At 48.7% G+C, this 25,664-nt stretch overlaps 1 protein-coding gene across 1 annotated transcript in view; it reads left to right on the top strand.

Annotated features, from left to right (window-relative positions):
* The window catches only part of Atg10 (Autophagy-related 10), a 133,386-nt gene that overhangs the window by 81,316 nt on the left and 26,406 nt on the right, over nt 1–25,664 (top strand). The window contains exon 4 of the mRNA XM_084576159.1: nt 13,637–13,754. Within this exon, the coding sequence (XP_084432285.1) occupies nt 13,637–13,754 (118 nt within the window). The remainder of the gene's footprint in view (nt 1–13,636; nt 13,755–25,664) is intronic.

Here is a 25,664-nt window from a genome sequence, read left to right as displayed (position 1 = left end):
CTAAGGAGACGAAAGATTTGATCAAGAAACGGCAGAGTATGAAAGCTTCCAATCCAACAGACCAGATCGAATTGGTCGAGATATCAAAGCTAATCAATAAGCGCAAGGTGGCCGATATAAGGAAGTATAACATGGAGAAAATTGAGCATGCTGTAAAGAACGGGGGAAGCCTTAAAGCGGTAAAGAAAAAATTGGGCATAGGCAAAAACCAGATGTATGCGATAAGGGACAAGGCGGGCAACGTCATCACTAATATGGACAAGATAGTCAAAGTAGCCGAGGAGTTCTATACAGATCTCTACAGTAGCCAAAGTAGTCAGGACCGTAATGAGATTGGCGGTAGGGAAAAACAGTCAGACGTTCCACCAGTGACGAAGGACGAGGTCAAGAAAGCACTAGAAACTATGAAAAGGGGGAAATCAGCTGGAGAGGATCAGATAACTACAGATTTGCTGAAGGACGGGGGGGATATCGTGCTAGAAAAACTGGCCACCCTGTATACGCAGTGCCTGGTGTCATCGACGGTACCGGAAGCATGGAAGAATGCAAACATCCTCATTCACAAGAAAGGGGACTCTAAGGACCTTAGAAATTACAGACCAATCAGCTTACTGTCTGTTACGTATAATGTATTTACTAAGGTAATCGCTAATTGAATCAGGACAACCTTAGACTGCAATCAAACAAAGGATCAAGCAGGGTTTCGGAAACGGTACTCTACTATCGATCATATCCATACCATCAATCAGGTGATAGAAAAATGCTCGGAATATAACCAGCCCTTATACATAGCATTCATTGATTACGAAAAAGCATTTGACTCAGTTGAAACCTCAGCGGTGATGCAGGCATTGCGAAATCAGGGGGTAGACGGCCCGTACGTGAAAGTGCTGGAAGATATATATAGTGGCTGCACAGCAACCATAGTTCTACATAAAGAAAGTAACAAAATTCCCATAAAGAAAGGTGTTAGGCAAGGAGACACAATCTCCCCAGTACTATTCACAGCTTGTTTAGAGGAAGTATTCAGAGACTTGGAATGGGAGCAGTTAGGGATAAGGGTAGATGGAGAATACATCAGTAATCTGCGATTTGCTGATGACATTGCCTTGCTAAGCAACTCGGGGGATGAACTGCAAATAATGATTGATGACCTAGGCAGAAAAAGTAGAGAGGTAGGCTTGAAAATCAATATGCAGAAGACTAAGGTAATGTTCAACAGCCTCGGGAAGGAACAGCAGTTTACATTAGGTAGCGAAATGCTGGAAGTAGTAGGCGAATATGTCTACTTAGGACAGGTAGTAACCGCAGATCCGGACCATGAAAAGGAAATAACAAGAAGAATAAGATTGGGATGGAGCGCATTTGGCAAGCACTCGCAGATTATGACTAGCAGCTTACCGGTATCGCTCAAGAGGAAAGTATACAACAGTTGCATCTTGCCTGTACTCACCTATGGGGCTGAAACGTGGAGGCTAACCAAGAGAGTTCTACTTAAGTTGAGGACAACCCAGAGGGCTATGGAACGAAAAATGGTAGGGGTAACATTAAGAGATAGAAAGCGTGCAGAGTGGGTCAGAGAAATAACTCAAGTTAACGACATTCTAGTGGAAATTAAGAAGAAGAAATGGGCATGGGCAGGACATGTAGTGCGAAGACAGGATAACCGATGGTTGCTGAGGGTAACAAACTGGATTCCAAGGGAAGGAAAGCGTAGCAGGGGGCGGCAGAAAGTTAGGTGGGCAGATGAGATTAAGAAGTTCGCAGGGGTCAAGTGGATGCAGCTAGCACAGAACCGGATTAAGTGGAGAAATATGGGAGAGACCTTCGCCCTGCAGTGGGTATAATCAGGCTGATGATGATGATGATGACGATATATATATATATATATATATATATATTGTTACGGGGTAGTTCAGCTTGTAGCAGAGGGCGGACACCGAAGACAAGGCTTTAAACCGACGTTCTCTGTAGGCGCCAGCCGACGCTGTTGAACGTCGTCTTCTCTCAAACTCACGAGAGTCTTCTTCTTTTTTCCTTATGCGTATGCCGCCTAATGTGACACTACCCCGCCGGCTGAAAAGCACCGTCCTGGTGCGTACTAGCGTCCAAACCAGGGTCCATGTAGTACGGTTTTAGGCGTCCAACATGGACCGTCTCGGTGCGTGGTGTAGAGGCATGGCGGACGAGATGCAAGGGCGCAATTTCGTATGTCACTGGTGTCACTTGTCGTAAAATACGGTAGGGTCCTGTATACCGGGGCAAAAGTTTTTCCGAAAGGCCAACGCGGCGAGCTGGAGTCCAAAGCAGCACGAGAGAGCCGCAAGAATACTCGGTGTTGCGATGGCAGGAATCATAGCGACGTTTCTGGGAGCGCTGAGAGGCTGCGAGTCGGTTGCGAGCAACAAAGCGGGCAGCATCAGCTCGGGCTATGGCGTCACGAGCATATGAGCTGGCAGTGGTGACAGACGGGAGCAGGCTGTCAAAAGGAAGCATAGGTTCACGGCCGTATAGAAGATAGAAGGGGGAGTAGCAGGTAGTGTCGTGACGCGACGAATTGTAAGCGAATGTCACAAATGGCAGCGTTATGTCCCAGTCACGGTGGTCATCAGAAACGTACATAGACAACATGTCAGTCAGTGTCCGGTTAAGGCGTTCGGTAAGCCCGTTCGTCTGTGGATGGTAGGCAGTCGTGAAAGAATGACGAACGTTGCACAGCCGTAGGATCTCGTCGACTATACGAGCCAGAAAGCAACGGCCACGGTCGGTGAGCAGTTGGCGGGGAGCTCCATGGACGAGTATAACGTCGTTGAGGAGGAAAGCAGCGACATCAGTTGCACAACTGGTTGGTATTGCTCGTGTGACCGCGTAGCGTGTGGTGTAATCAGTGGCCACCGCAATCCATTTGTTCCCCGATGCGGACAGTGGAAAAGGCCCTAGAAGATCCAGACCCACTCGAAAAAATGGGTCGATGTCGATTGGCTGCAGAAGTCCAGCTGGTAAAACTGATGGCTTTTTCCGGCGTTGACAGCGGTCACAAGCAGCTACGTAGCGGCGGACTGCGCGATATAGGCCTGGCCAAAAGAACCGACGACGCACACTGTCGTATGTGCGAGAGACGCCTAGATGACCCGCTGTAGGAACGTCGTGAAGCTATTGAAGGATGGCTGAGCGTAGGTGCTGAGGGACTACTAGTAGAAGGTCGGGGCCATCAGGTCGCATATTGTGCCGGTATAAGGTGCCGTCGTGGAGCACAAACGAAGGGAAGGGTCATGGCGATCGGCGCTGAGGCGATTGATAATTTCGCGAAGCTGAGGGTCCTGGCGTTGCTCATGGCGAATGTTGGAGAAATCAGAAATAGAGAGCACGCAAGCATCATTGTCACATTCAGGTTGGCTTGCCGGGTCGACTGGATGACGGGACAGGCAATCGGCGTCTCGATGCAACTGGCCAGACTTATAAACTACTGAAAAATTGTACTCCTGAAGGCGCAAGGCCCAACGTCCAAGGCGGCCAGTAGGGTGTTTGAGTGTAGAAAGCCAACACAGTGCGTGGTGGTCAGTGACTACTGTGAATGGCCGCCCATACAAGTAAGGGCGGAACTTTGTAATGGCCCAAAGTAGGGCTAAGCACTCACGTTCAGTGATGGAATAATTTTGTTCGGTCGCAGAGAGGAGTCGGCTGGCATAGGCGATGACGCGAGGTAACCCGAGCTGACGTTGTGCGAGAACGGCGCCAATTCCATGACCACATGCATCGGTGCGTACTTCTGTGGGCGCTGACGGATTGAAATGAGCCAACACTGGCGGACCGGTGAGGTGGGCAATAAGAGCGACGAAGGCGGCCGATTGTTCGTGGCCCCAGGTAAAGGAGACCTCTTTTTTTAGAAGCTGCGTGAGCGGACGGGCTATTTCTGCGAAGTTTGGTACAAATCGCCGGAAATATGAGCAAAGTCCGAGGCACGTCGCTGCTAGAGTTCGGTTTAGGGAAATCCCTTACAGCGCGAATTTTGTCGGGGTCCGGCTGGATGCCATGGGTGTTGACTAAGTGTCCTAGGACCTTGAGTTCCCGGCGACCAAAGGTACACTTCTTGGAGTTCAACTGAAGGCCAGCTCGTCGGAAGACGCCAAGAATAGCCGAAACACGATGGAGGTGGCCTTCAAAGGTTGATGAAAATACGATGACGTCATCGAGGTAGCACAGACATGTGGTCCATTTGAGCCCGCGTAATAGGGAGTCCATCATACGCTCTAATCTCGCAGGGGCATTACATAAGCCGAAAGGCATCACCTTGAATTGGTAGAGGCCATCCGGGGTGACAAAAGCCGTCTTTTCACGATCTCTTTCGTCAACAGAGATCTGCCAATACCCAGAACGGAGATCGATGGAGGAGAAGTAGTTAGCACCATGCAGGCAGTCGAAGGCGTCATCGATCCTTGGAAGAGGGTACACGTCTTTCTTTGTTATTTTGTTTAGGTGTCGATAATCAACGCAAAACCTCCAGCTGTTGTCTTTCTTTTTGACGAGTACTACCGGAGACGCCCAGGGGCTGCTCGACGGCTCAATAATGTTGCTTGCCAACATTTTCTCTACTTCTTCCTGAATGATCCTGCGTTCGGAAAGAGCAACTCTGTAAGGCCGTCGATGAATAGGTCGGGCATCTCCAGTATCAATACGATGTTTGACGACGGACGTTTGGCACAGGGATCCGTGACCGAAATAAAAAATGTCGCTGTATGACCGCAAAAGGCCGGCAAGGGCGCTGGCATATTCAGGACGCAGGTCAGAGGCAACCATGGCTGAGATGCGGTCCTCCGGACTATGTAATGGGACATGTTGTGCAGGTACGTCGGCGTGACGGTCGGACAGCACTGCAGAAATGGTAAAGCTGGACAAAGGCGACAGCTCGGCAAGGAAAATGCCCTCCGGGAGAACTTGTGAAGACATGCTGAAGTTGAGTACGGGAATGTAGGTGAGGTTATTCTCGACGTGTACAATGTTATGAGGTAGGACGATGTTGCGCTGTAGAGTGACGTCGGTGATGGGGTTGACAACGTAGTCGCCGTCAGGAAGGGAAGGAAAAGGTGACATGGTCACGTATACTGCCGCCTCGGGAGGTAGGCGAGTAAATGTACTAGAGCGGAGGCGAGGCTGGGAATGGTCAGCACTGGGGTCGTGAACACAATAGGGCAGGGCTAGGCGCAGAAGTCCGGAGGAACAGTCAATGAGAGCGGAATGGGCTGTTAAAAAGTCTAGGCCTAAAATCACGTCTTGAGGACAAGTAGTAAGGACAGCGAAGAGCACAGGAACGTGGTGGCCGGCGATGCTAACGCGTGCAGTGCACATTACGATGATGGCAGCAGTGTTTCCATCAGCAACACGAACTGTAGAGGTGTTAGCGGGCGTAAGAACTTTTTTGAGGCGCTGGCGGAACGACGAACTAAGAACTGAAATATGGGCTCCAGTGTCAATGAGAGCGGGCACAGGGACTCGATCTACGAGGATATTGATCAGGTTGCGGCGTGGTGCGATGGTCGAAACACAGTATATATATATATATATATATATATATATATATATATATATATATATATATATATATATATATATATGAAGGAAAGAAGCCAACAGTCGGCGAGGCCAAGGAAAGCGTTGGGGATGGTAATTTATGTCTTTTTTTTTTTTTTAATTTTTACTTGGATAATCAAAGAAATTAGTAATGTAATCTATTTAAGGGGAAAGATATTTAGACACAAAGTAGAAGAAAAAACAACGTGCCGATGGTGGGATCCGAACCCACGACCTCCGAATAACGCGTCCGGTGCTCTTCCAACTGAGCTACATCGGCCGCTGTCCCCCCTGCTACTTTCTTGGGTATTTATGTTGTCTGTATACATAAATACCCAAGAAAGTAGCAGGGGGGACAGCGGCCGATGTAGCTCAGTTGGAAGAGCACCGGACGCGTTATTCGGAGGTCGTGGGTTCGGATCCCACCATCGGCACGTTGTTTTTTCTTCTACTTTGTGTCTAAATATCTTTCCCCTTAAATAGATTACATTACTAATTTCTTTGATTATCCAAGTAAACATTGAAAAAAAAAAAAAGACATAAATTACCATCCCCAACGCTTTCCTTGGCCTCGCCGACTGTTGGCTTCTTTCCTTCATGTATTATAACAAGCACCCTCATTTCCCCTATATATATATATATATATATATATATATATATATATATATCTTTTTTTTTTTCACTCTGACGCCGCAGTGTAGAAGCCGCAAATGGTCTTCGGTCGTCATTCCTGTGACGAGAATGTCGTTCATTTAGCAGAAAACGCTATTTAGTCCTTTCAGCATTGTGTCCATAATCTTTTGGAAAATATCTGGCGCCGAAGAAACGCCATTTAGTCCTTTCAGTATTGTGTCCATAATCATTGTCACGAAATCGGCGCACATATTCATCAAGTCCGCACGGCGCGAGGCCCGCGCGGCGTCGCGTGGAAAGCATGTAGAGAAAAACTCCCTTCCCCGCGCGGGAGAGCGCGTAGCTTTGTACGCGTTGCCGTCACCCTCTTTCCCATTGCCCGGGGAAGACGGTGATTCATCGGACTGGAATCAGCCAGAAAAATCGAGAATCTTCTATGGGACCTAGCCAATGACGACGCGCGGCTCGACGGGAGGAGAAGTGGGAGCTATAACCAGCGAAGCTATGTGTGTGTGCGCGCTAGCTTTGGCGCATGTTAACAAACAGACGCGGCGCGCCCTATTTAAAGCGACCGCGCCGCTTGTTGAGGGAGTCATTCAGTTCGTCAAGTGTTTTGCGACGTGTTCGGCTGGACTCCCGGGGATCACCCGCTGCTGGCAAGCCCACGGACTTTCAAGGGAGCGGCGCTCGTCTCGTATGGCGGCCACATCGTGACTCTTGAGGCGTCGGACTGCAACAGTGCCCGGTGAACAATTTGGTGTTTGTTTATGTACTCTCTCGTGTTTCATCTGTTGTAAAGCCTCTACGTTATTGGATACCTGTGTAATTGCATGCTTAGCGTTTGTATTCTGTGAACCTCTCGTGTATGTATTTCAAGTGATCTTGTGTATTCCTTTGTATCGTCTCTTGCTGTGCATAAATTGTGTTTTGTTTGTTACTTCTGACTCCGATCCTTTCTCTGGTTTGAACCGGCCACCGCTGGGCACCAAACGACCACCCCCTTCTGTCACCACAAGGTAGTTGAATTCCGGCTGAGCTTGCCACGCAAGTCGAGGGCATCTCCTTTGCGACCGGAACAGCTACCCCCACTCACTCTAAGGGTGTCTGGGAGTGTGCGCACCGTTAAGGGCGCATCGTTAATAATACCCCTTAATTATTAACGGGTGACAATTATTCTGGCGTCCGCGACAGGACGTTTGGTGCACTCAAGCTCAGAGGACGGAGAAAGAGTTGGAAGAGTTTACGAAGAGGTCGTAAACAGTGTAACAGCAGAGCGATAGCGTGAGGTACCGCGCTGAAGCGGTTGTGTAAGGTCCATTGATAGTGCTATGTGTTAGCTTTAGGCAGTTCAGATTGAAGATGAATCTCAAGGAGATTATTGCATTGGGCTTAGAGAAAGGTCTAAAAGGAGCTGAACTGCGGGAATGGGTGGACCGAAAAGAAAGAGAGGTTCGAGAAGAGGCTGAGAAAGAAAGAGAGAAGCAAAGAGAAGAACGAGAGAAAGAATGGCTCAGGAAGCAAGCAGAGGCAAAGAGACAAGAAGAAGAAAGAGAAAAAGAATGGCTCAGGAAGCAAGCAGAGGCAAAGAGACAAGAAGAAGAAAGAGAAAAAGAATGGCTCAGGAAGCAGGCAGAAAAAGAAAAAGAATTCTTAAAAGAGAGAGATATCCTTCTCAAAAAGCTGGCTGAAGTTCGGCGTTTGAAAGGTATTACCGAGCCTCCGGAGGTTACCTTTCCTTATATTAGAAAGTACAGTGAACCAAGCGATACATTGACAGCCCCAGGTACTGTAGAAACTGGCTCCAGCAGCCAGAATGAGGTTGTGGACCAGCGTGTTCCTGCAACAGAAACTTCAGATGACCGAACTGAAGTTCAGAATTCTCAGAAAAAAGAGATTGTGCCCTCCGAGACGACAGGTTGCAGAGGAGCTGCAACGGCAGATGTCGAGCCAGAAACCTCGGTGTTTTCAAAGCCTGAAGATGAAGAAGGGCAGGATTGTAGCTCCTCATTAAATGACACCATGACTGAGTGCATGAGTGACTGGGATGAGGAGATTTCAAATTGCAGTGAGCACGAAAGCTGGGATAAAGGTGACAGTACAGATCCTAATCTTGAGGATTCAGGAAGGGAAGAAAGCGAAGACTGTACTGCAATGAAAGGATTCAAGAAACATTTTAAGGAAACTTTTAAGAAACGGGATGTAACTGAAAGTGAGGAGAATGAGCCTCCAGTTGCAACTGAGCTCTGCTTCAAGAAGGTACGACTGAAGATCGTAAAGAAAAGAAAGAAAATTGGGATTGAGGGAGAACAAAGTTCTCAAAAGGACGTTCCTTTCAGACAACCATGTTCTGATTATGCGGGTAAAACTGGATCAAACGTTCCTCGGCCAAAGGTGCGAATAAAAGTGGAAACAAAAAGAAACGAATCCAAACCTGCCAAGTCAGACAAAGTCGACAGGGAAATGTCCTATAAAAAAGGAAGGAAGAAGCGGCCGAACGCCTGGACGTGCAAGCGCATGCGGAGCCGCCCAGACCGAGAAAGAATGAGACGGCCTGCTCGAAGCGCTGCTAGGCAAGGTAGCGTTAGATCTGGCCTAACTTCCGATCGGGAAGCAGAACTCAGGAGTAAAGACCGGAGCGAGAACAACTCGCAATGGAAAAGGCTCTATAGTAAACGGAAAAAGAGCCGAACTCGCGGGAGGAAGAAACGGCAGTGTCTAATAAAAAGGAGAATTCGCTTTCCTGAAAGTTGGAGAGGAACTGATACGTTCCAAGAAGGTGCATCCCGAGTGTGGAAATATAGGCGAAAGCATGCCCTGGGTTTGTGCGCTTCACATTTGAATAGCTGTGCGTTTCTGAGTTGTTGATTCCTATGTGTATCCGACAACAGTGTGGTGCTATGTTTGTGAACATCATGGCATTGATGTGTGAATTTTGTAATGTGTTATGGCAGTTGTGAAATTTGTGCAATGTGTGGACATTTGCCCCATATATTTGTGAGCGCATGCATGTGCGCGCGATGTTCGTGGTTGTTGTGAATATTGTGGGACAATATTCTTTAAGGGAGGGGCAGTGTCACGAAATCGGCGCACATATTCATCAAGTCCGCACGGCGCGAGGCCCGCGCGGCGTCGCGTGGAAAGCATGTAGAGAAAAACTCCCTTCCCCGCGCGGGAGAGCGCGTAGCTTTGTACGCGTTGCCGTCACCCTCTTTCCCATTGCCCGGGGAAGACGGTGATTCATCGGACTGGAATCAGCCAGAAAAATCGAGAATCTTCTATGGGACCTAGCCAATGACGACGCGCGGCTCGACGGGAGGAGAAGTGGGAGCTATAACCAGCGAAGCTATGTGTGTGTGCGCGCTAGCTTTGGCGCATGTTAACAAACAGACGCGGCGCGCCCTATTTAAAGCGACCGCGCCGCTTGTTGAGGGAGTCATTCAGTTCGTCAAGTGTTTTGCGACGTGTTCGGCTGGACTCCCGGGGATCACCCGCTGCTGGCAAGCCCACGGACTTTCAAGGGAGCGGCGCTCGTCTCGTATGGCGGCCACATCGTGACTCTTGAGGCGTCGGACTGCAACAGTGCCCGGTGAACAATTTGGTGTTTGTTTATGTACTCTCTCGTGTTTCATCTGTTGTAAAGCCTCTACGTTATTGGATACCTGTGTAATTGCATGCTTAGCGTTTGTATTCTGTGAACCTCTCGTGTATGTATTTCAAGTGATCTTGTGTATTCCTTTGTATCGTCTCTTGCTGTGCATAAATTGTGTTTTGTTTGTTACTTCTGACTCCGATCCTTTCTCTGGTTTGAACCGGCCACCGCTGGGCACCAAACGACCACCCCCTTCTGTCACCACAAGGTAGTTGAATTCCGGCTGAGCTTGCCACGCAAGTCGAGGGCATCTCCTTTGCGACCGGAACAGCTACCCCCACTCACTCTAAGGGTGTCTGGGAGTGTGCGCACCGTTAAGGGCGCATCGTTAATAATACCCCTTAATTATTAACGGGTGACAATCATTTGGAAACTACCTGGCGCGGAAGAAATTCCGAAAGGCAGTCTGTTGACGAGAAACAAGCCTTTGTGCGTATTCAACGTCAGGTATTGCTTGGATGATTCGGACATTATCACTTGCTGGTAGGCGTGGTTCAGGTCGATCTTAGAGAAATGTATACCGCCTGAAAGCGCTGCAAACAAGTCATCGACCTTGCGGCAAGGGGTACCGTGTGACGTCAAGGCAAGGATTTATTGTTGTCTTATAATCGCCGCAAAGGCGTATCCTTCCATCCTTCTTGATTACAGTACCACAGGCGTTGCATAGTTGGCTGTGGCGACAGGTGTTACGATACTTATTTTCTCCATCTTTGACAACTCGACTTCGACAGCTTAATTAAGGAACAGCGCATAGGACGGGACACGGAGACACAAGAAACCACTAACACAAGGCGCTTGTGTTTGTGCTTTCTTGTGTCTCCGTGTCCCGTCCTATGCGCGGTTCCTTAATTATGCAAAACCAACTAGCCCGTCAACTCGCTCTTATTAAATTCGACAGCTCTTTGCAAAGCGAACGGAACGTTTGCGAACGGAACGTTTCTTGCATTGAGGAACTTAAGTTTGTGATCTGGTTTGCACTTTCTGCACTTTCTTCTGTAATAGTGCCCAGCTCATCTTTGAAAAGGGGTCATATTTCGCGAGCACAGCGTGCAGCCTTTCTTCTGAACAGACAGAATTATCTGACCTTGGTATTCGGTAAACGCTCCAGATCTTATTCCAGTCTAGTTAAATTGCCTTGAGCCACTCCTGGCCCAGCAGTTGGGGTCCGTCCCGGTCGACCACATAAAGAGGAAGGCTCGCTGTGTTTGCGCCGTGTTGCACGTTGACCGTCAAGAATCCTCGCGGCTGGACTACGGTTCCCGTGGACGTGCGAAGCTTGACAGCAGTAAGTTCCAGTCTGCTTGACGAAAAAAAGTCTGCGATATTGCTCAAAAGGCAAAACAGACACAGCTGCCCCAGTGTCCAACTCCATGCTGACCAAAACATCGTTCACGGTCATTTCTACCATGACAGGTTCAGTTTTACTTGAAGACATGACCTTTACAGCCACCGTTCCTGGTTACGAGGCAACATTTAGTCTTTACGTTTTCTCTGGCTGGCCATTTCTTATGCGACTTACCGCCGCCGCTATTGCAGATCTTTTGAATCTGCCCTTTTCAGTTACATTGGTAGCACCTATCGCCTATGGGGGGGAGGGGGGGGGGGGGGGGGCAACCTTAGCTAGAATGCTTTTGCGAGCCACAACGGAAACATCCCCTGCTGCTTGGCATCCAATGCCGCCCGTACGCTATATACGGATGTAACCGCTGGCCCTGTAGTGCGAGCTTCAGCAGTGCCTTTCGTTGCCGTTTCCATAGCCAAAGCGCGCTCAACAGGTTTCTGAAACCTGAGCTTGCCATCTTCGATGAACAGTACGCGCTGCATATCCTCTCTCAGCAGACCACACACGAAGCGATCCCGTAGGGACTCGTCCAAAGCGTTTCCAAAAATGTTCTCGAAAGTTTCCGAAGCTCAGCAACGCGGACTCGCCTTCGTACTGTTGCGCTTGTGAAACTTTGCCCTCTCGCCGATGACCGAAGGCTTGGGAGACATGATTCCTGAGGGTTTTCGTCAGTACCTCGAAGCTCTTAGAAGAAGGCAACTCCGGAGATACCAGCGATTTCAGAAGGCTGTAGGTTCTAGGACCTATGATACTCAGGAATGCGTGCACCTTGTCGCTTTCGAGAACTCGGTTGACGATCAGGATTGATATCAACCTTTCTTCGTATGACGCCCAGTCACTAGCAGAGGCGTCGAAGGGTTCCATCTGGCCCAGCTGACCGGCGAACGGCGTCGAAGCTGCGTCAGCTCCATTCATGATATCAGTCAGCGTATCGGCAGCACTCTTCAAAATATCAAGTTGGAACCGAGTCTGAATGCAGGGAACACTTGTCTTGCTTCACGATGTGCGATGCTTCTTGATGCCATCCTCGTCGCCAGTTGTTGCGTGTTGGACGCCGTGGCAAGGAGCAGACATGTTTCGAGTAGACGGTGTTTATTTTCCCGAGGAAAACTAAAATAAACGAAAAATTAGTTAACTAGCATATATATGCCCGTTGATGACATTGCACGCACCCACCTGATTCAAAATAATTGTATGCCTGCAGGGACTTGTATGCCTGGACGGTCTCTGCAGTGAAGCGACTCAACGAAACAAATCGAATACACTGCAATGTTTTCCATGCCCAATGGTGGCAGAGCGCACGCATCAGTCCGGAGGACTTCCTAATGTGTTTTAGGCATAGCAAATGGGTCCTGGTGCACAACGCCGTCATGTACAGCTTTTCATTGTAGCGCTGTTTATCCGATTCCGAGAAGCTCTTCCCGTAGTCTGACATTGCTGAAGTGCGCACTACATTCCCTTGCAAGTTCCGCAAGTGTGACGATTTACGGGACTGTTCACAGCACGACAAACTGACCGCGCACAGTTGCAGGCGACCATGCACCAGCGGCGCCGTCGCTAGCAGACGCCCCGGAGCTGGAGGCGGCCGCGGTGCGCCGTCGTCTGCTGCAATGCGCGGTTCTCGTTCTGTCCATATTGTCGTATGGTGTTTGACAACTGCTTTTTAAATGCAATTCTGTCTAGGATGAATCACTTGAACGACTGTATCATCAAGGTAATTTACCCATGCGGCAGCATAGACTGTAAACAAAACTGCGCGATTCGCCACATGAGCCTTTGGGGGGATGTCCGGATTCACAACATGGGTTATTCGGGGAGTTTTAAAAATAGACTGCGTCCGCAATGACGCAGCATACTTTTTCACACATACCTTCAAAGCGCTGGCCAACGTTGAACGACCGGCCACAACTTCTGGTGCTCTGCGACATGAGAAAAATATTGCAGTGCAGTAAGTTGTGTTTACACGTGTTTCTATGGGTCGCACCCCCAACTCGCACCCCCATACGTTTCGCGGTGTTTTAAAAACACTTCGCCTCAGTAATGATATTTCATATTTTCACGATCTGATTTAGGATGTTCATAGTTGCTCTGTTACGAATAACGACATAATAGGTACCCAGTGAAATCAGAAAACAGCTTTGACATATTTCGGTTCCATGTATTTCTCTTTTCATCCCCAGTCGGCAAGCGGCGCCGCGGGCGCCCCGTTTGTTTGTAAACACGGTATTGGTCTATAGGCATATATATATAGTGGGTGCATGGTGACAATCCTGATTGCTTGCAAAAAATGCCAAATACTATGTGCCACTAATTCACAACATAACCATTCCACAAACAGCAGTGACGCTAACAATTTTCACATTAGACTTTTAACTGCGAAAGTTATAATTTTTGCGTATTGCTTCATAGTTTTCCTTCGGTTCCCTCTTACCCTGGCCTTGAAGGAAACGGATCCCGGGTGCGCTGAGGACCACGCGGAGGAGGTCCTGCAGTGCGTCTACCACATCGTGTACAGTGTCAGCTATGGGGTTCCCGTGATGTACTTCAACGTCTGGAGGCAAGGTGAGAGCCCCTCGCCACTCAGGCGAACTCTGTCTGCATCTGCAAGCGGCATTTGAGGCCAGCGATGGGTTCTTGCAGGGACCACACGGGAGGGGAAAGAAAACTGACAGTGTTCCATACTTGTAGCGTAACGGACGAATTCAGTGACAGCTGCTGGCGTTGAGAGAGTGCTACGTCAAATATGCAGCACGCCTTTCGTAATATTACCGCGTGTGGTAAAAGTTCGCGCTCTCGATCGCACCCGCACCCTAACCTACACGACACATAAAGCTGCGCATATTCCCTCCTTGGCAACTTTCATGCCATACCGTAATCCAATATGGCTGCCCCTATACTATCCAGTGGCCGCATTGGCCTTATTCTGCGCAACTTGCAGCTGCGTATGCAAAAGTTCGTGGGAGCGTGCGGCCTTAGATGAAAACAGTCAGTGCAGGCTTGTGTGCTGTGGCGCGAAGATTTGCACGGTGTCTGTTACCGCATACAGGTCTGGTCGGACTATTACCCAGGAAATCAGTGGTTCGCAGGGGTGCAATCCCGGCAAGCACTGCGGGACGCGCGCTCGATGTGCTCGCGTCTGCACGCTGACTGACGCGATGGAGAAAAATATAGTACGGATGATTGCCGCAATCGATACACTGCTGTCAAGATCATATCTGGTTACGAAGACGGTATGACAATCGACCTCACACAGCGTAAACACGGTGCTTGAAAGTCAACCAGTTTTCTCGTCGGGCCTATCATCTGGCGCCTCAACGATAGCGAGCGGCTGTTTACCGATTCCCTGCTTAAGATAGCAGTGTGCATAGCCTTTTAACACGTCAAGCTTGTAACGTACGATATGTGCCTTTGAGACGTTGGTTGGTTGGTTCATAGGAAGGGAAAGGCGCAGTATCTGTCACACTTGCTCTGTGGACACCTGAACCGCGCCGTAAGGGAAGGGAGGAAGGTGGGAGTGAAAGTGGATAGAGAGAGACGTGAATTGTGTGATTTATATGCAGTTCCAAAAGCATTTCTGGGTGAGCAGGAACGTCTAGTTGCTACAATGTGTTCGGCACGGCTATCGTGCTTTTAAGCTCAGCGGGGCCCTTACCCAGAGAAGACGGCTAAAGAACGCGTCCTTTCATTTCTTGTTTTTTAGTAATCACGACTGCGTGCGTAATGACTGGATTTAACTCACTTGTATGCGGGAAACAATTAAAAGTAGCGAACAAGCCGTCACCGTAATATTTAGCATATCAGAAAGTACACTCTATATCATATTCGACCGTGTAGCCGCTTCCATGACAGCATTCAGTTCTCTTACAGACATTGCCGAATGATACCTCGTACCGTTGATGTTGTTATTTCTACAACGGTATGTGTGGAGCGCACGGAGTTTTGTGAGATTGCAGCAGACAATCAAATTCGCGCTCCAGAAGAAAGGTGTCGCTGCATGCATGCAGCCGCACCCGCTAGCACCCGCGGGGTGCATTTTTTCCTCGATGTTGATCCTTCTCAGGGTGCCACCGCCGCGGTGCACAGGGCACCGCGCCGGTTTTGGGGCGCACCCGTTGCGCGGTGATCGAGAATGCTATAGACCAACACCGTGTTTATAAACAAAGGGGGCGCTCGCGGCGCCGCAGCCGACTGGGGGTGAAAAATAGGCTTAGCGCCCATAGGAATACATGGAAGCGAAAGATTTCATTTCAGTTTTCTCATTTCAGAGAGCGCCTATGATGTCGTTATTCGGTACAGAGCAACCATGAACATCCTAGAACAGATAGTGAAAGTATAAAATCTCATTACCGAGGCGAGGTATTTTTAAAACACCGCGAAACGTAGGGGGGTGCGAGTTGGGAGGACGACCCGTAGAAATACATGTGAACACAACTTACCGGAACATTTTTCTCATTTCGCAGAGCATCAGAAGTGGTGGCCGGTCGTTAAATGTTGACCAGCGCTTTGAAGAAATGTGTGATAAAGTATGGTGCGTTACGGAGACAGTCTACTTTTAAAACTCTCCGAATAACCTGTGTTATGAATCCAGACACCGCTAAGAGGCAAGCTGGGTGTAGCGAATCGCGCAGCTTTGCTTACAGTCTGATATGCTGCCGCATAGGGTAAATAAGCTTGATAATACTGTCGCTCCAGTGATACGTGCTAGGCAGAATTACATTTAAAAAGCAGTTGTCAAACACCATATGACAACATGAACCGAACGAGATTCGCGCATTGCAGCAGACGACAGCGTAGCTGGCGATACCCACCGCGGCCGCCTCCAGCTCCGGAGCGTCTGCTAGCGACAGCGGGTGGTGCATGGTCGTCTGCAACTGTGCGCGGTCAGTTTATCGTTCTTTGAACGGTCCCGCAAGTCGCCAGACTTGCAAAACTTGCAAGGGAATGTTGTATGTCATGCAACATGATGTCGGGGCGTGATCCAAGACGTTCACCAAAAAATGAGAAGGGTTCAACGCTGCTGAACTGAATAAAATGTTGCGGTAAGTTGTGTTCACATGTGTTTCTATGGGATCGCCCTCTCAACTCGTACCCTCATACGTTTCGCGGTGTTTTAAAAATACTTTGCCTCGGTAATGAGATTTCATACTTTCAATATCTGTTCTAGGATGTTCATGGTTGCTCTGTGCCCAATAACGACATCATAGGCGCTCTCTGAAATGAGAAAACTGAAATGAAATCTTTCGCTTCCATGTATTCCTATGGGTGCTAAGCCTATTTTTCACCCCCAGTCGGACCACGCTGGCGATAGAAGCGCCACCGCATCGGGCTTACGTCACAGATCGGTGTTGGTCTATTATCCTCAGTGGATGTGCATGTGCAAGGTACCATTCACCACCTTAACGCGATGGCGGGGACCGCGAAATCTTCATAATGGCCATTTTCTAACGCAGTAGATATCTAGAATTGGTCTTTGCATTCCAGACAAATATAAAAGCTCTGCGTAGACACTATAAGCTAAAAATAATTTTCAGAACTTGCTTCTTGCCGCTGTTCGCAACCGATCAGGGCGACGTGAGCAGGGCCATATGGGCGCATCCAAATAATCCTGGCGGTACGGGGCACGATGTGGCACAGTCGCGACCTGTTCTCTTTTCACTTTGCTGGGTTGAAGGTGCCGAAGGGGGAGTGATATTTTGACCGCCGTTATCTCTGGTACTAAGAAAAGTAGCCTTTATTTTTTTTTTTATTTGCATTCCGGAGACGAAGGATATAGAATGCCTGTTGTTCATTAGCGTTGTCTACAGCCGCAGTAAACTAATATTCTTTGTGGTCCCTTTAAGGGTCCGATTCGGCAGAAAAACCCGGCGTCATACCAGCGGCGGCGCTTTAAAATGTAAAGCCGGGGGTTGCTTCTTCGAAACACTGACACGCATATGGCGTGTAGCAGGCGCCTCCGAGATCGCAGTGGAATGGACGCCGCTCACGATTAGTTCGCCGCCCTATACTTGCTCGTAATAAATGCTTGTAATTGCGTGCGTTTACTATTCTGGCCCCTGCACGGCCAGTACGGCTGGTACTGCCGTTATTACATTCTGGCAAGCTGTAATTCCGATCTGCCTACGGTGCGCCCCCTGAACTTCCACTTTGCCCTCCGTGATTTTCTGTAAGCATTTCAAACGGCCATTTCTGCTCAAAAGTGCATTCGAATAGAACATGAAAGGCAACCTAAAAGGTATTGCTGCTCAGTCGGGAGCCGTGGGGATGATGATGTTCAAAAAAAAATTACAAGGGTTCAACGCTGTTGAACCAAATATTGAGCGAAAGCATTAGCTGCGGGTGACCGAGCGTTCTTCTTCTTCTCTTTTTCTTCTTCCTCAGCCCACATATAAAGCCCTGCTTTAACCAACCCATATGAATGTGCCTTAGTGGCCTATAGGGGGTAACGTGAATGCCAGGGTCCTAGCAGGCTGATTCTGACATAACCGTCCCATGTGAAACAAGAGACCCAATTTGGCAGCTCCTGCCAACTTGGGGTCGTCTAAAGGTCAAAGGTCAAGCGCGGTTACCGCCGGGACCACGCTAACGGCTTGAAAGTGCGAGTAGTATTGCTTTCGCAATAAAATGATATAGTGCTGCGACTCGTGCGTGGCCGCATTTGCTGCGAAGTCGTATTCGGAGGGTTTAACGCACTGATGCGACTGAGACTATATTATTGACGCCTTAGTTTGGAGGGCGCTGGATAATTTCGACCGCCTGAGTTTTTTTAACGGGCATTGACATATCATAGTACACGGCTGCCTCTAATAGTACACGGGACTGTGCAAGCGGTCTTTTAAAGCCAACACGGGCCATCAAATAAGCTATAGCCGGGCGGTGTGCACGGGCATGCAGTGCGATAACAAAGCGCTTGCATAGTTTCGCGCGCACACAACGTCTCGCTCGTCCTAACGAATGCAAATTCCTTTTGCTACATTATACAATGCAAATAAGGCTATGGCTGATGTCAGGAGGTCGCCTGTCCCTAAGTGAGTAGCGCCGTTCCCTTGGAGGACCAATGGTTACCGCAGCGGCTGCAGCTGGAAGTGGCTCGGTGTCGCTTTCAGGATCCCTGAAATCTGGCAGATAATCGTTAATCGTGCTTGGCTTTGAGCTTTCGACGCTGTGCAGTAGCTGGCTTTGATGAAGACGCCAGATGTGCACCCTACGGTTCGTCCTAACTCGAACCTTGTTTGAAACAGGGCTGAACTGCCGGACGATCGTGCCAGGAGCCCATTTCTCAGGAGCTCTGTAGTTCCTGACGAGGACCTCTTCGTTGATGTTTAAAGATCGCTCGCGCGCTTGGCGTCGCACCGTGTCGGCGAGCTGTTGCCGAGCCTCTCTTCCCTAGACAGAAGGCTTCATTGTGTCGAGGCTTGTGCACAGTCGTAAGGAAAGGTTTCCTGGCGTTTCTCACGTAGTCGCATGAGACGTGTTGCGGTACGTCAGCAAGAACGTCTGAAAGGTGGTGTGCAAGAAGCCTTCTGGTCGTCCTTTGCACAACGAAGACCATCGAGCGGACAACTATCTGCGCAAGGCCGTTAATGCTTGGGTGGTACGCTTCACTGTTTTTCACTGTGTTTTGGGGGCACGACTACTCTCGTGCCGTACTTACATCAAACACCTTGGTGGACTGTTAGCTGCAAACAATTTTCGAAGAAAGGTTTCATGTCCTTTTCAGCGACGTGTATCGGCCAGCCAACATTTGTGAATTCCAGTACAGTCATAAAATTTATGAGCGTGAACACGGGAAAGCGTGCCGAACTGTACAATCAGCGCAGTCTAGCGCACGCTGGCAGTAACTTCGCGAACGAGATATTCGCGGCTAAGGCTGTTAGATTAGCGGATGCACTCCCTGCCATCAATGCAGTCTGTTATCCCTCCTAGACCCGCAATCTGCTGCGTTAGCTATCTGCAACACGTGGTGATGACAGCTCAAGAAAGGCGCACTCATATGAATCCTACATGCCGAGCGCGTAACGATAAGAATGCTGACGTGCTGTGCAATTATGGAGTTTTTGTGCTTTTGTTTACAGCACAGCTCTTATGCGCCGGTTCATTGGTTTAACCGCGCCGCCGTCGGCGTTCCCGGTGTAACCGAGCGAAAGGGCAGCTAAAAACGGGCGAAAGAAGAGCCAAGAGCTCTGCGTCGCTCGCTGGTTGAAACGTTTGTGATTGGTTGAATTTCTTGATCATAAAATAAACCACATATGCTTTGATAACGCTGATGCAGTTTTGGGTATAAAAACTTCCTTGAGCGGCTTTCTTTCACTTCTTCCGGAGCCACACCATGGCGCGTGTACCCGACGAAGAGCGACGACACATCATTGACCTAGCGTTGAAAGAATACAGCCAACGGTCTATTGCGGCCATGACCGGCCGACCGCTCAAGACTGTCAACAGAATATGTCAAGCCTATAAGACAGAAGGAAGAATCGGCGATGCTCCACACCGACGCCGACCAAGAGCAACGACGGAAGAGGAGGATCAATTGATCATTGCGGCAGACGATCCTTTTCAGACAGCGAATGAAATCATGGAAAATACCGGAGTCAATGCCCACCCAGCCACTGTGCGGAACCGGCTGAAAGAAGCGGGCTTGCACAGTCGCGTCGCCGCACAGAAGCCCTTCCTCAACAGTACGCACAAGACCAAGCGACTCCAGTTTGCAGAACAACACGCGTCCTGGACTTCGGAGGAGTGGAAAAGAGTAATCTTTACAGATGAATCCACCTTTTGCACCAAACAAGCCCAAGAGAGTCTGGCGGCTAGAAAATGAGAGGTGATGCTTGCATTTGTATCTTATTTCCCGTTGAGTCGTCTCAATAGAATTATCCTAAATGTAGGAGGAGGAAGAGGATAAAAGCTTCGCGCAGTCAATGGCTTCTTAATTAACGATGTCGACTGCAGCTCGAAATTGAAATCTTCGGCTGCAAATGCTAGAATGAGTTTAGTCGCCAGTCTCATTCAAGAAGCTTTATATTCTCTTTGCACATTTGTGCTTATTGTTCGTGCGCGCACTCTTTATTTGCAGGCACCATCCGACCAATATTCAAAGCGTAGCCGCAAGCGGCCGCACAACAGTAAATACCTGGGGAGCCATCTCGCATCTCGGACTGGGACCGCTGGTCCGTATCGAGGGCCACTTGACATCCGCCCGTTACAGCGAACTTCTAAAGGACATTATGCTGCCTTACGCTCGCCACGGACCCTTTCCCAACGGCAGTTTCATCTTTCAACAGGACCTTTCCCCTATACACACGTCTCGCCTTGTGAAGGAGCTGCTCGAAGACGAAAGTGTAGAGGTCCTGCAGTGGGCCCCAAAAAGTCCTGACCTGAATATTATAGAGAATGTTTGGAGGCGGAAGCAACGCTTGGTGCGGCGTCCACTTCAAAGTACGAATGCTGACGGCCTTTGGCAAGCGGTGCAAGAAGAATGGGAGCGGCTCCGTGAAGATAGCGCATTTGTCGCCTCCCTCTACTCTTCTTTACCGAAGAGGATGGCTGATGTCATTCGCCTAAAAGGCTGTGCTACTCGCTACTAGAAGCCGGCGAAAATGTTCAAAGTTACTTCAAGTGCAGGATGCTTTCCACAGTTCTCACTGTAGTGCGAGTAGCAGTTGATTTTTGCTAAATTCTTCTTTCTGCTCCACTCTCAATAAAATGATTCTCCAAACCGCAAACTGTGCAGTGCTTTGTTTTGTCTTTGACATATATGCACGCAAAATACAGTCAGTAGTGTTTTACTTGAAAACATATCTATATATATATATATATATATATATATATATATATATATATATATATATATATATATATATATATATATATATATATATATATATATATATATATATATATATATATAATATATTCACACATAAGAGAACGAAAAACGTGAGCGTCTTTGCAGACTTGGCTTATGGTCAATTTTTATAACTAAGGCCACTACAACGCGAAATATTGAGAGAAGCAGCAATGGCATTCCTCGAGATGTCAAAACGTATCTTTAGTTGTAGTAGTGCATGACAGTTGAAGGCGCCACCTCGATGAAACCACTGGTAAAGGTTATTTTAAAACGCAATTTTATTATTTTCTTTTCGCACCCGGAAAGTCGATCTGCAATTATACGGTACCGTACTCCACTCTTGAGAATATCTGAGCGGCAATGAAATGGTAATAGCATCAAAATGACTATATGCATAGGTTCCTCGGCATTGGTTACAAATTCGCACGCCCAATATCCAGGCACTCCTTTTGTAAAGGAACGCATGTTGTTTTAGCGGCTGGGAACCCGCATCAGATTATAGCTTTGCGCATGCGTGGGAAAGTGACAGCCGCTTAGTGCCGCGTCTTTGTTATCAGTTATCCGTTATCGCTGTGCAAAGTAGACAGTGAGCGGGAGCTGGCTGGGAGTGCATCCGCTGATCTAACAGCCTTAGCCGCGAATATCTCGTTCGCGAAGTTACTGTCAGCGTGCGCTAGACTGCGCTGGTTGTACAGTTCGGCACGCTTTCCCGCGTTCACGCTCATAAATTTTATGACTATACCTTGGTTAGTAACGGGTCACGCCTTCTTTCGCGATTGATATGTCTTGGCCTGTGAGGGGCAACGTTTCGAAACGAAGCGCATAGAAACTCTCGCTGTCTTCTGCCGTTTCTTTTTCATTACCGTCGATCGGCAGCCGTGATAGGTATTCTGCTTCCGTCTTATCGCGTGATTTCTTGAACTGACAACGTCACTGCCCACAATGTCATGCGCGCAGCTGCCATCGCGGGAATGCCTGTTTTCAGGCATTGCTTGGAGTGGTTTATGGTCAGTCACCAGTGTGACGAACCTTCCGTAGACGTACAAACAGCACGTTTTACGTTGAATACGAGGGCAATAGGCAACCTGCAATGAAGTTTGCTGTGTCGATCGCCGCGGCGTAACACATATCCTAGCGAGAAGAGCAAATACTTCTGAGGCGGTATTTTAGTGCGTTTTCACGCCACCTGCATGAGCTTATAGGCATCATATTGCACGCTCTGTCGAAGCTTTGAGTGGCGTGTGTCAGATAACTGGGCTACATCCAGAGCGCCTCGGCGAGGTCGTTATCTGTCACACGTGTATCTATAATGCTGCTGAACATGCTCGGTCGTTTATCGCGAACCAAGCGGCTAACAGCAGCATTTTTGAGTCACGCTGGGGGAGAATTGCAGCGCTACATTTGCAGTGCAGGTTCCGTACGGCTTCTTTCTTGATCTGACTGTAGTTCTTTTCGGCACTTGATAGTGTGCAGGATCCGTAGGCAACTGGTTGAATTCATCCATTTGGCATTCTCTGCGAAATAACTGCACCTATATCATACTGCGATGTCTCACCGGAGTAGCGCAGTGGTCAGGGCGCTCGACTACTGTTCCCAAGGACGCGGGATCGAATCCCGGCCTCGGCGGCCTCTTTTTCGATGGAGGCGAAAAGCAAGGTGCTCGTGTGCTGTGCGATGTCAGTGCACGTTGAAGAACCCCAGGTGGTCGAAATTTCCGGAGTCCTCCACTAAAGCTTCTCTCACAGCCTCAGTCGCATTTGGGCGTAAAACCTCACAAACCAAACCATACTGCGATGCGCAGCAGGCGAGTTCAAGTGGGTCGCTTTTAATCATAATGGGGAAGAACTGGAGGGGAAGCCGTAGCTGTTCTTATCTCCTTGAAAGCAAGCTGACTGGACTCGTACCACTTCCATGCGTTGTTTGCTGTAGCAGCCTGTAAAATGGTTGCGCCAGAGTCGCAAGGCGTGAAACAAACTTGCCGCAATAGTTAACCATGCATCCCAAGAAATAACTTAAATTGATGTTTGCTCCTTTGGAGCAGGCGCTTTTACTAGTGCTGATAACTTCGCGAGGGACGCGCGAACACCATCGGCGTTGATGACGTTGCCCAGATGATGAAGCTGTCTGAAAAAAAAAAAAAAAAAAAAAAAAAAAACTAGTGCTTATCATGCCGTATGAGAACACCACTTTCTAGCGGTCTTGAATCGACTGCTTCCAAATTGCGGAAGTGCTCTTGCTTGCATTTGCCTGCGACCAGAATATCGCCGAGAAAACTGCCGCCTTCCGAACTTTTCAGCATATTGTCCATGATTTTCTGAAATATGCTTGGGACAGGTGAAATGCCGAAAGCAAGACTCTTGTTCATGGTGTACAATCCCTTGTGGGTCTTTAACGTCAGTAGTTTTGAAGAGCTATCTGCTATAACCACTTGTTGGTAGGCACTACTGAGGTCAGTTTCGGAAAATTCATCTTTTCGTGCCAGCGCTGAAAAAAACAACGGTCATCTATCCGAGGTAGCAATCTACTTCCCGAGAGGGATTGACGATTGTCTTATAATCACCACACTGCCGGAGACTTCCATCCCTCTTCACTACCGGTACCAACGGTGTAGCGTAGTAGCTTATAGCAACAGATGTTATGATGCCAAGCTTCTCCATCTTCATAAGTTCACCTTCTACTGCACCTTGTAGAGCTAATAGAGCGCTTCTTGCCTTTGCAAACTTCGACGGCGACCCTCTATGGAGAACAAGAATTACCCGCTCTTCCGTGGTGGCTCCTAGTTCATCCTTTAAAAGTTCGGAATGACTGTCTAGCAGGGCTTCGAGCTTTTCTTGCCACTTCCATATCTACAGCGCGATAAACGAGACAAGAGAGAAAACATATAACGACAAACACAGCGCTGGCCAGTGTTTTCACATTTCTCGTGAAGGACTGATGTGCTCCAAAGACACCATGTTTTTCCAGAGTGGCTTGCAACCATTCTCTGCCAAGAAGTGCTGTCCCTGGAGTGTCCACGACATACAGAGGAAGCTCCGCGGTCTAGTCGCTGTAGTTCACAACTTTTTCCAGGCTCTTCGGTTTCACTGTGGCTCCAGTATAAGTGCGCAGTTTTAATGAACCTGACTCAAGTTGCCCACTTGGGAACAGCTTCTCGAACTCGCGCCGTGATATGACGGACACGGCTGCGCCAGTGTCAAAATCGAAGTCAGCAGGACACCGTCAACGTTCATATAGGTACAGTGAATTGAGCTACATTGACTGCCTGAAGTGGTACAGATGACTCGTTTCGAACGGATACCAGCACCTTCACTCGATTCCGAGTTTTCGTCTCCCTAGCTTTCTTTCCAATATGGCAGGCGCGTTGAATGTGCCCTTTTCGGTTATACAGTTGTAACAAGTATCACCGCTATGAGAACACGCTCCGCTAGAGTGATTGGGTACATCGAAAAAAGCTACGCTGCACCACCGACTTCGCTTCCAACTTCCGTTGCTGTGGGCACGCTGTTATGAGTCAGCGCCGCGCTTTTTGTTGCGGTTTCCATGGCTAGAGTTTTATCTACGGCCTTCTGGAAGGTTAGTCTTCCGCGAAGTTAGTCTGCTTAATATTTTCATGCAGCAGGCCGCAGACGAAACAGTCCCGAGCGCTTCATCCAAAAGCTTCCAAATTCTCAACTGCTTACTAGGCCTCGATATAGATAGATGGATTTATTGAAAGGAAAAGGCAGAGAGGTTGGCCGGAATAATTCAAATCTGGCCTGCTACTCTGCACTGGGAATGGGGAAGGAGAGAAGAAAGAAGATCGTGATGGGTGACGATGTGGGAGAAGGCATATGAAATACATATCTACAGGCGCAGTGGATTGCTTTACAAGTGCGAATCAAGTCCGCTGGCGCATAAAAAACGGCAAAGAGCACGCCCTGCCTGGACACCCTTCCCCTTGTCCTGCCAAGCGCCCAGCAGCAGTTCCTCCGACAGAGGCCTCTTGTCTAAACGCTTCAAGGAAGCCGCTAGCACACTTCTTTCGCACGCATACGCTGGGCACACCAATAATATATGGTCCACAGTCTCTGGGATGCACAAGTTGAACATTACGGCGAGTCCACCTGTCCAATTAAATGTAAGTACTTGCGCGTGAAAGCCACATTAAACGAAGTCGATGTAGCAAACATGCCTGGTGGCGCGGAATATCACGCGGAACATAAAATTTCAATGTTCGATCGAGCCTTTTTAGACGAATGTGTCGGGCGCCTGGCTGGGCCCAGTAAGCTGCTATAGCATTCTTCATACAACTCGTAAGAAGGCAAGTTGTATCCGCTCTTGAAAAAGGCACGTCTGTTTAGAGGCCATTGATGAGTGCGGTTTTCGCTTCATCATCGGCTTGTTCATTCCCATGGAGTCCGCAGTGGGCAGGGATCCATCGAAACATTATCCTGTGGCCTTACAGCTGGGCAGATGTTAGGAGCTCAATAATGTTTAGTGCCAGGGACTGGTAGGCAGTTTGGCGTAAGAAGTTTTGGTGGTGGTGGTAGTGGTTGATTTATTTTTTTTTATAATCAATAAGAAGGAAAAGAGTATTGCCGGCCGCGGCAACTGCTATCTAAAAAACTGAAGCACTTGAGCTGCGGCCG

This window comes from Amblyomma maculatum, chromosome 8 (genome assembly GCF_055883805.1).
Source record: "Amblyomma maculatum isolate TAMU_Amacu chromosome 8, ASM5588380v1, whole genome shotgun sequence".
Taxonomy (NCBI): Eukaryota; Metazoa; Arthropoda; class Arachnida; order Ixodida; family Ixodidae; genus Amblyomma; species Amblyomma maculatum.
This window is presented reverse-complemented; position numbering and strand designations above follow the sequence as displayed.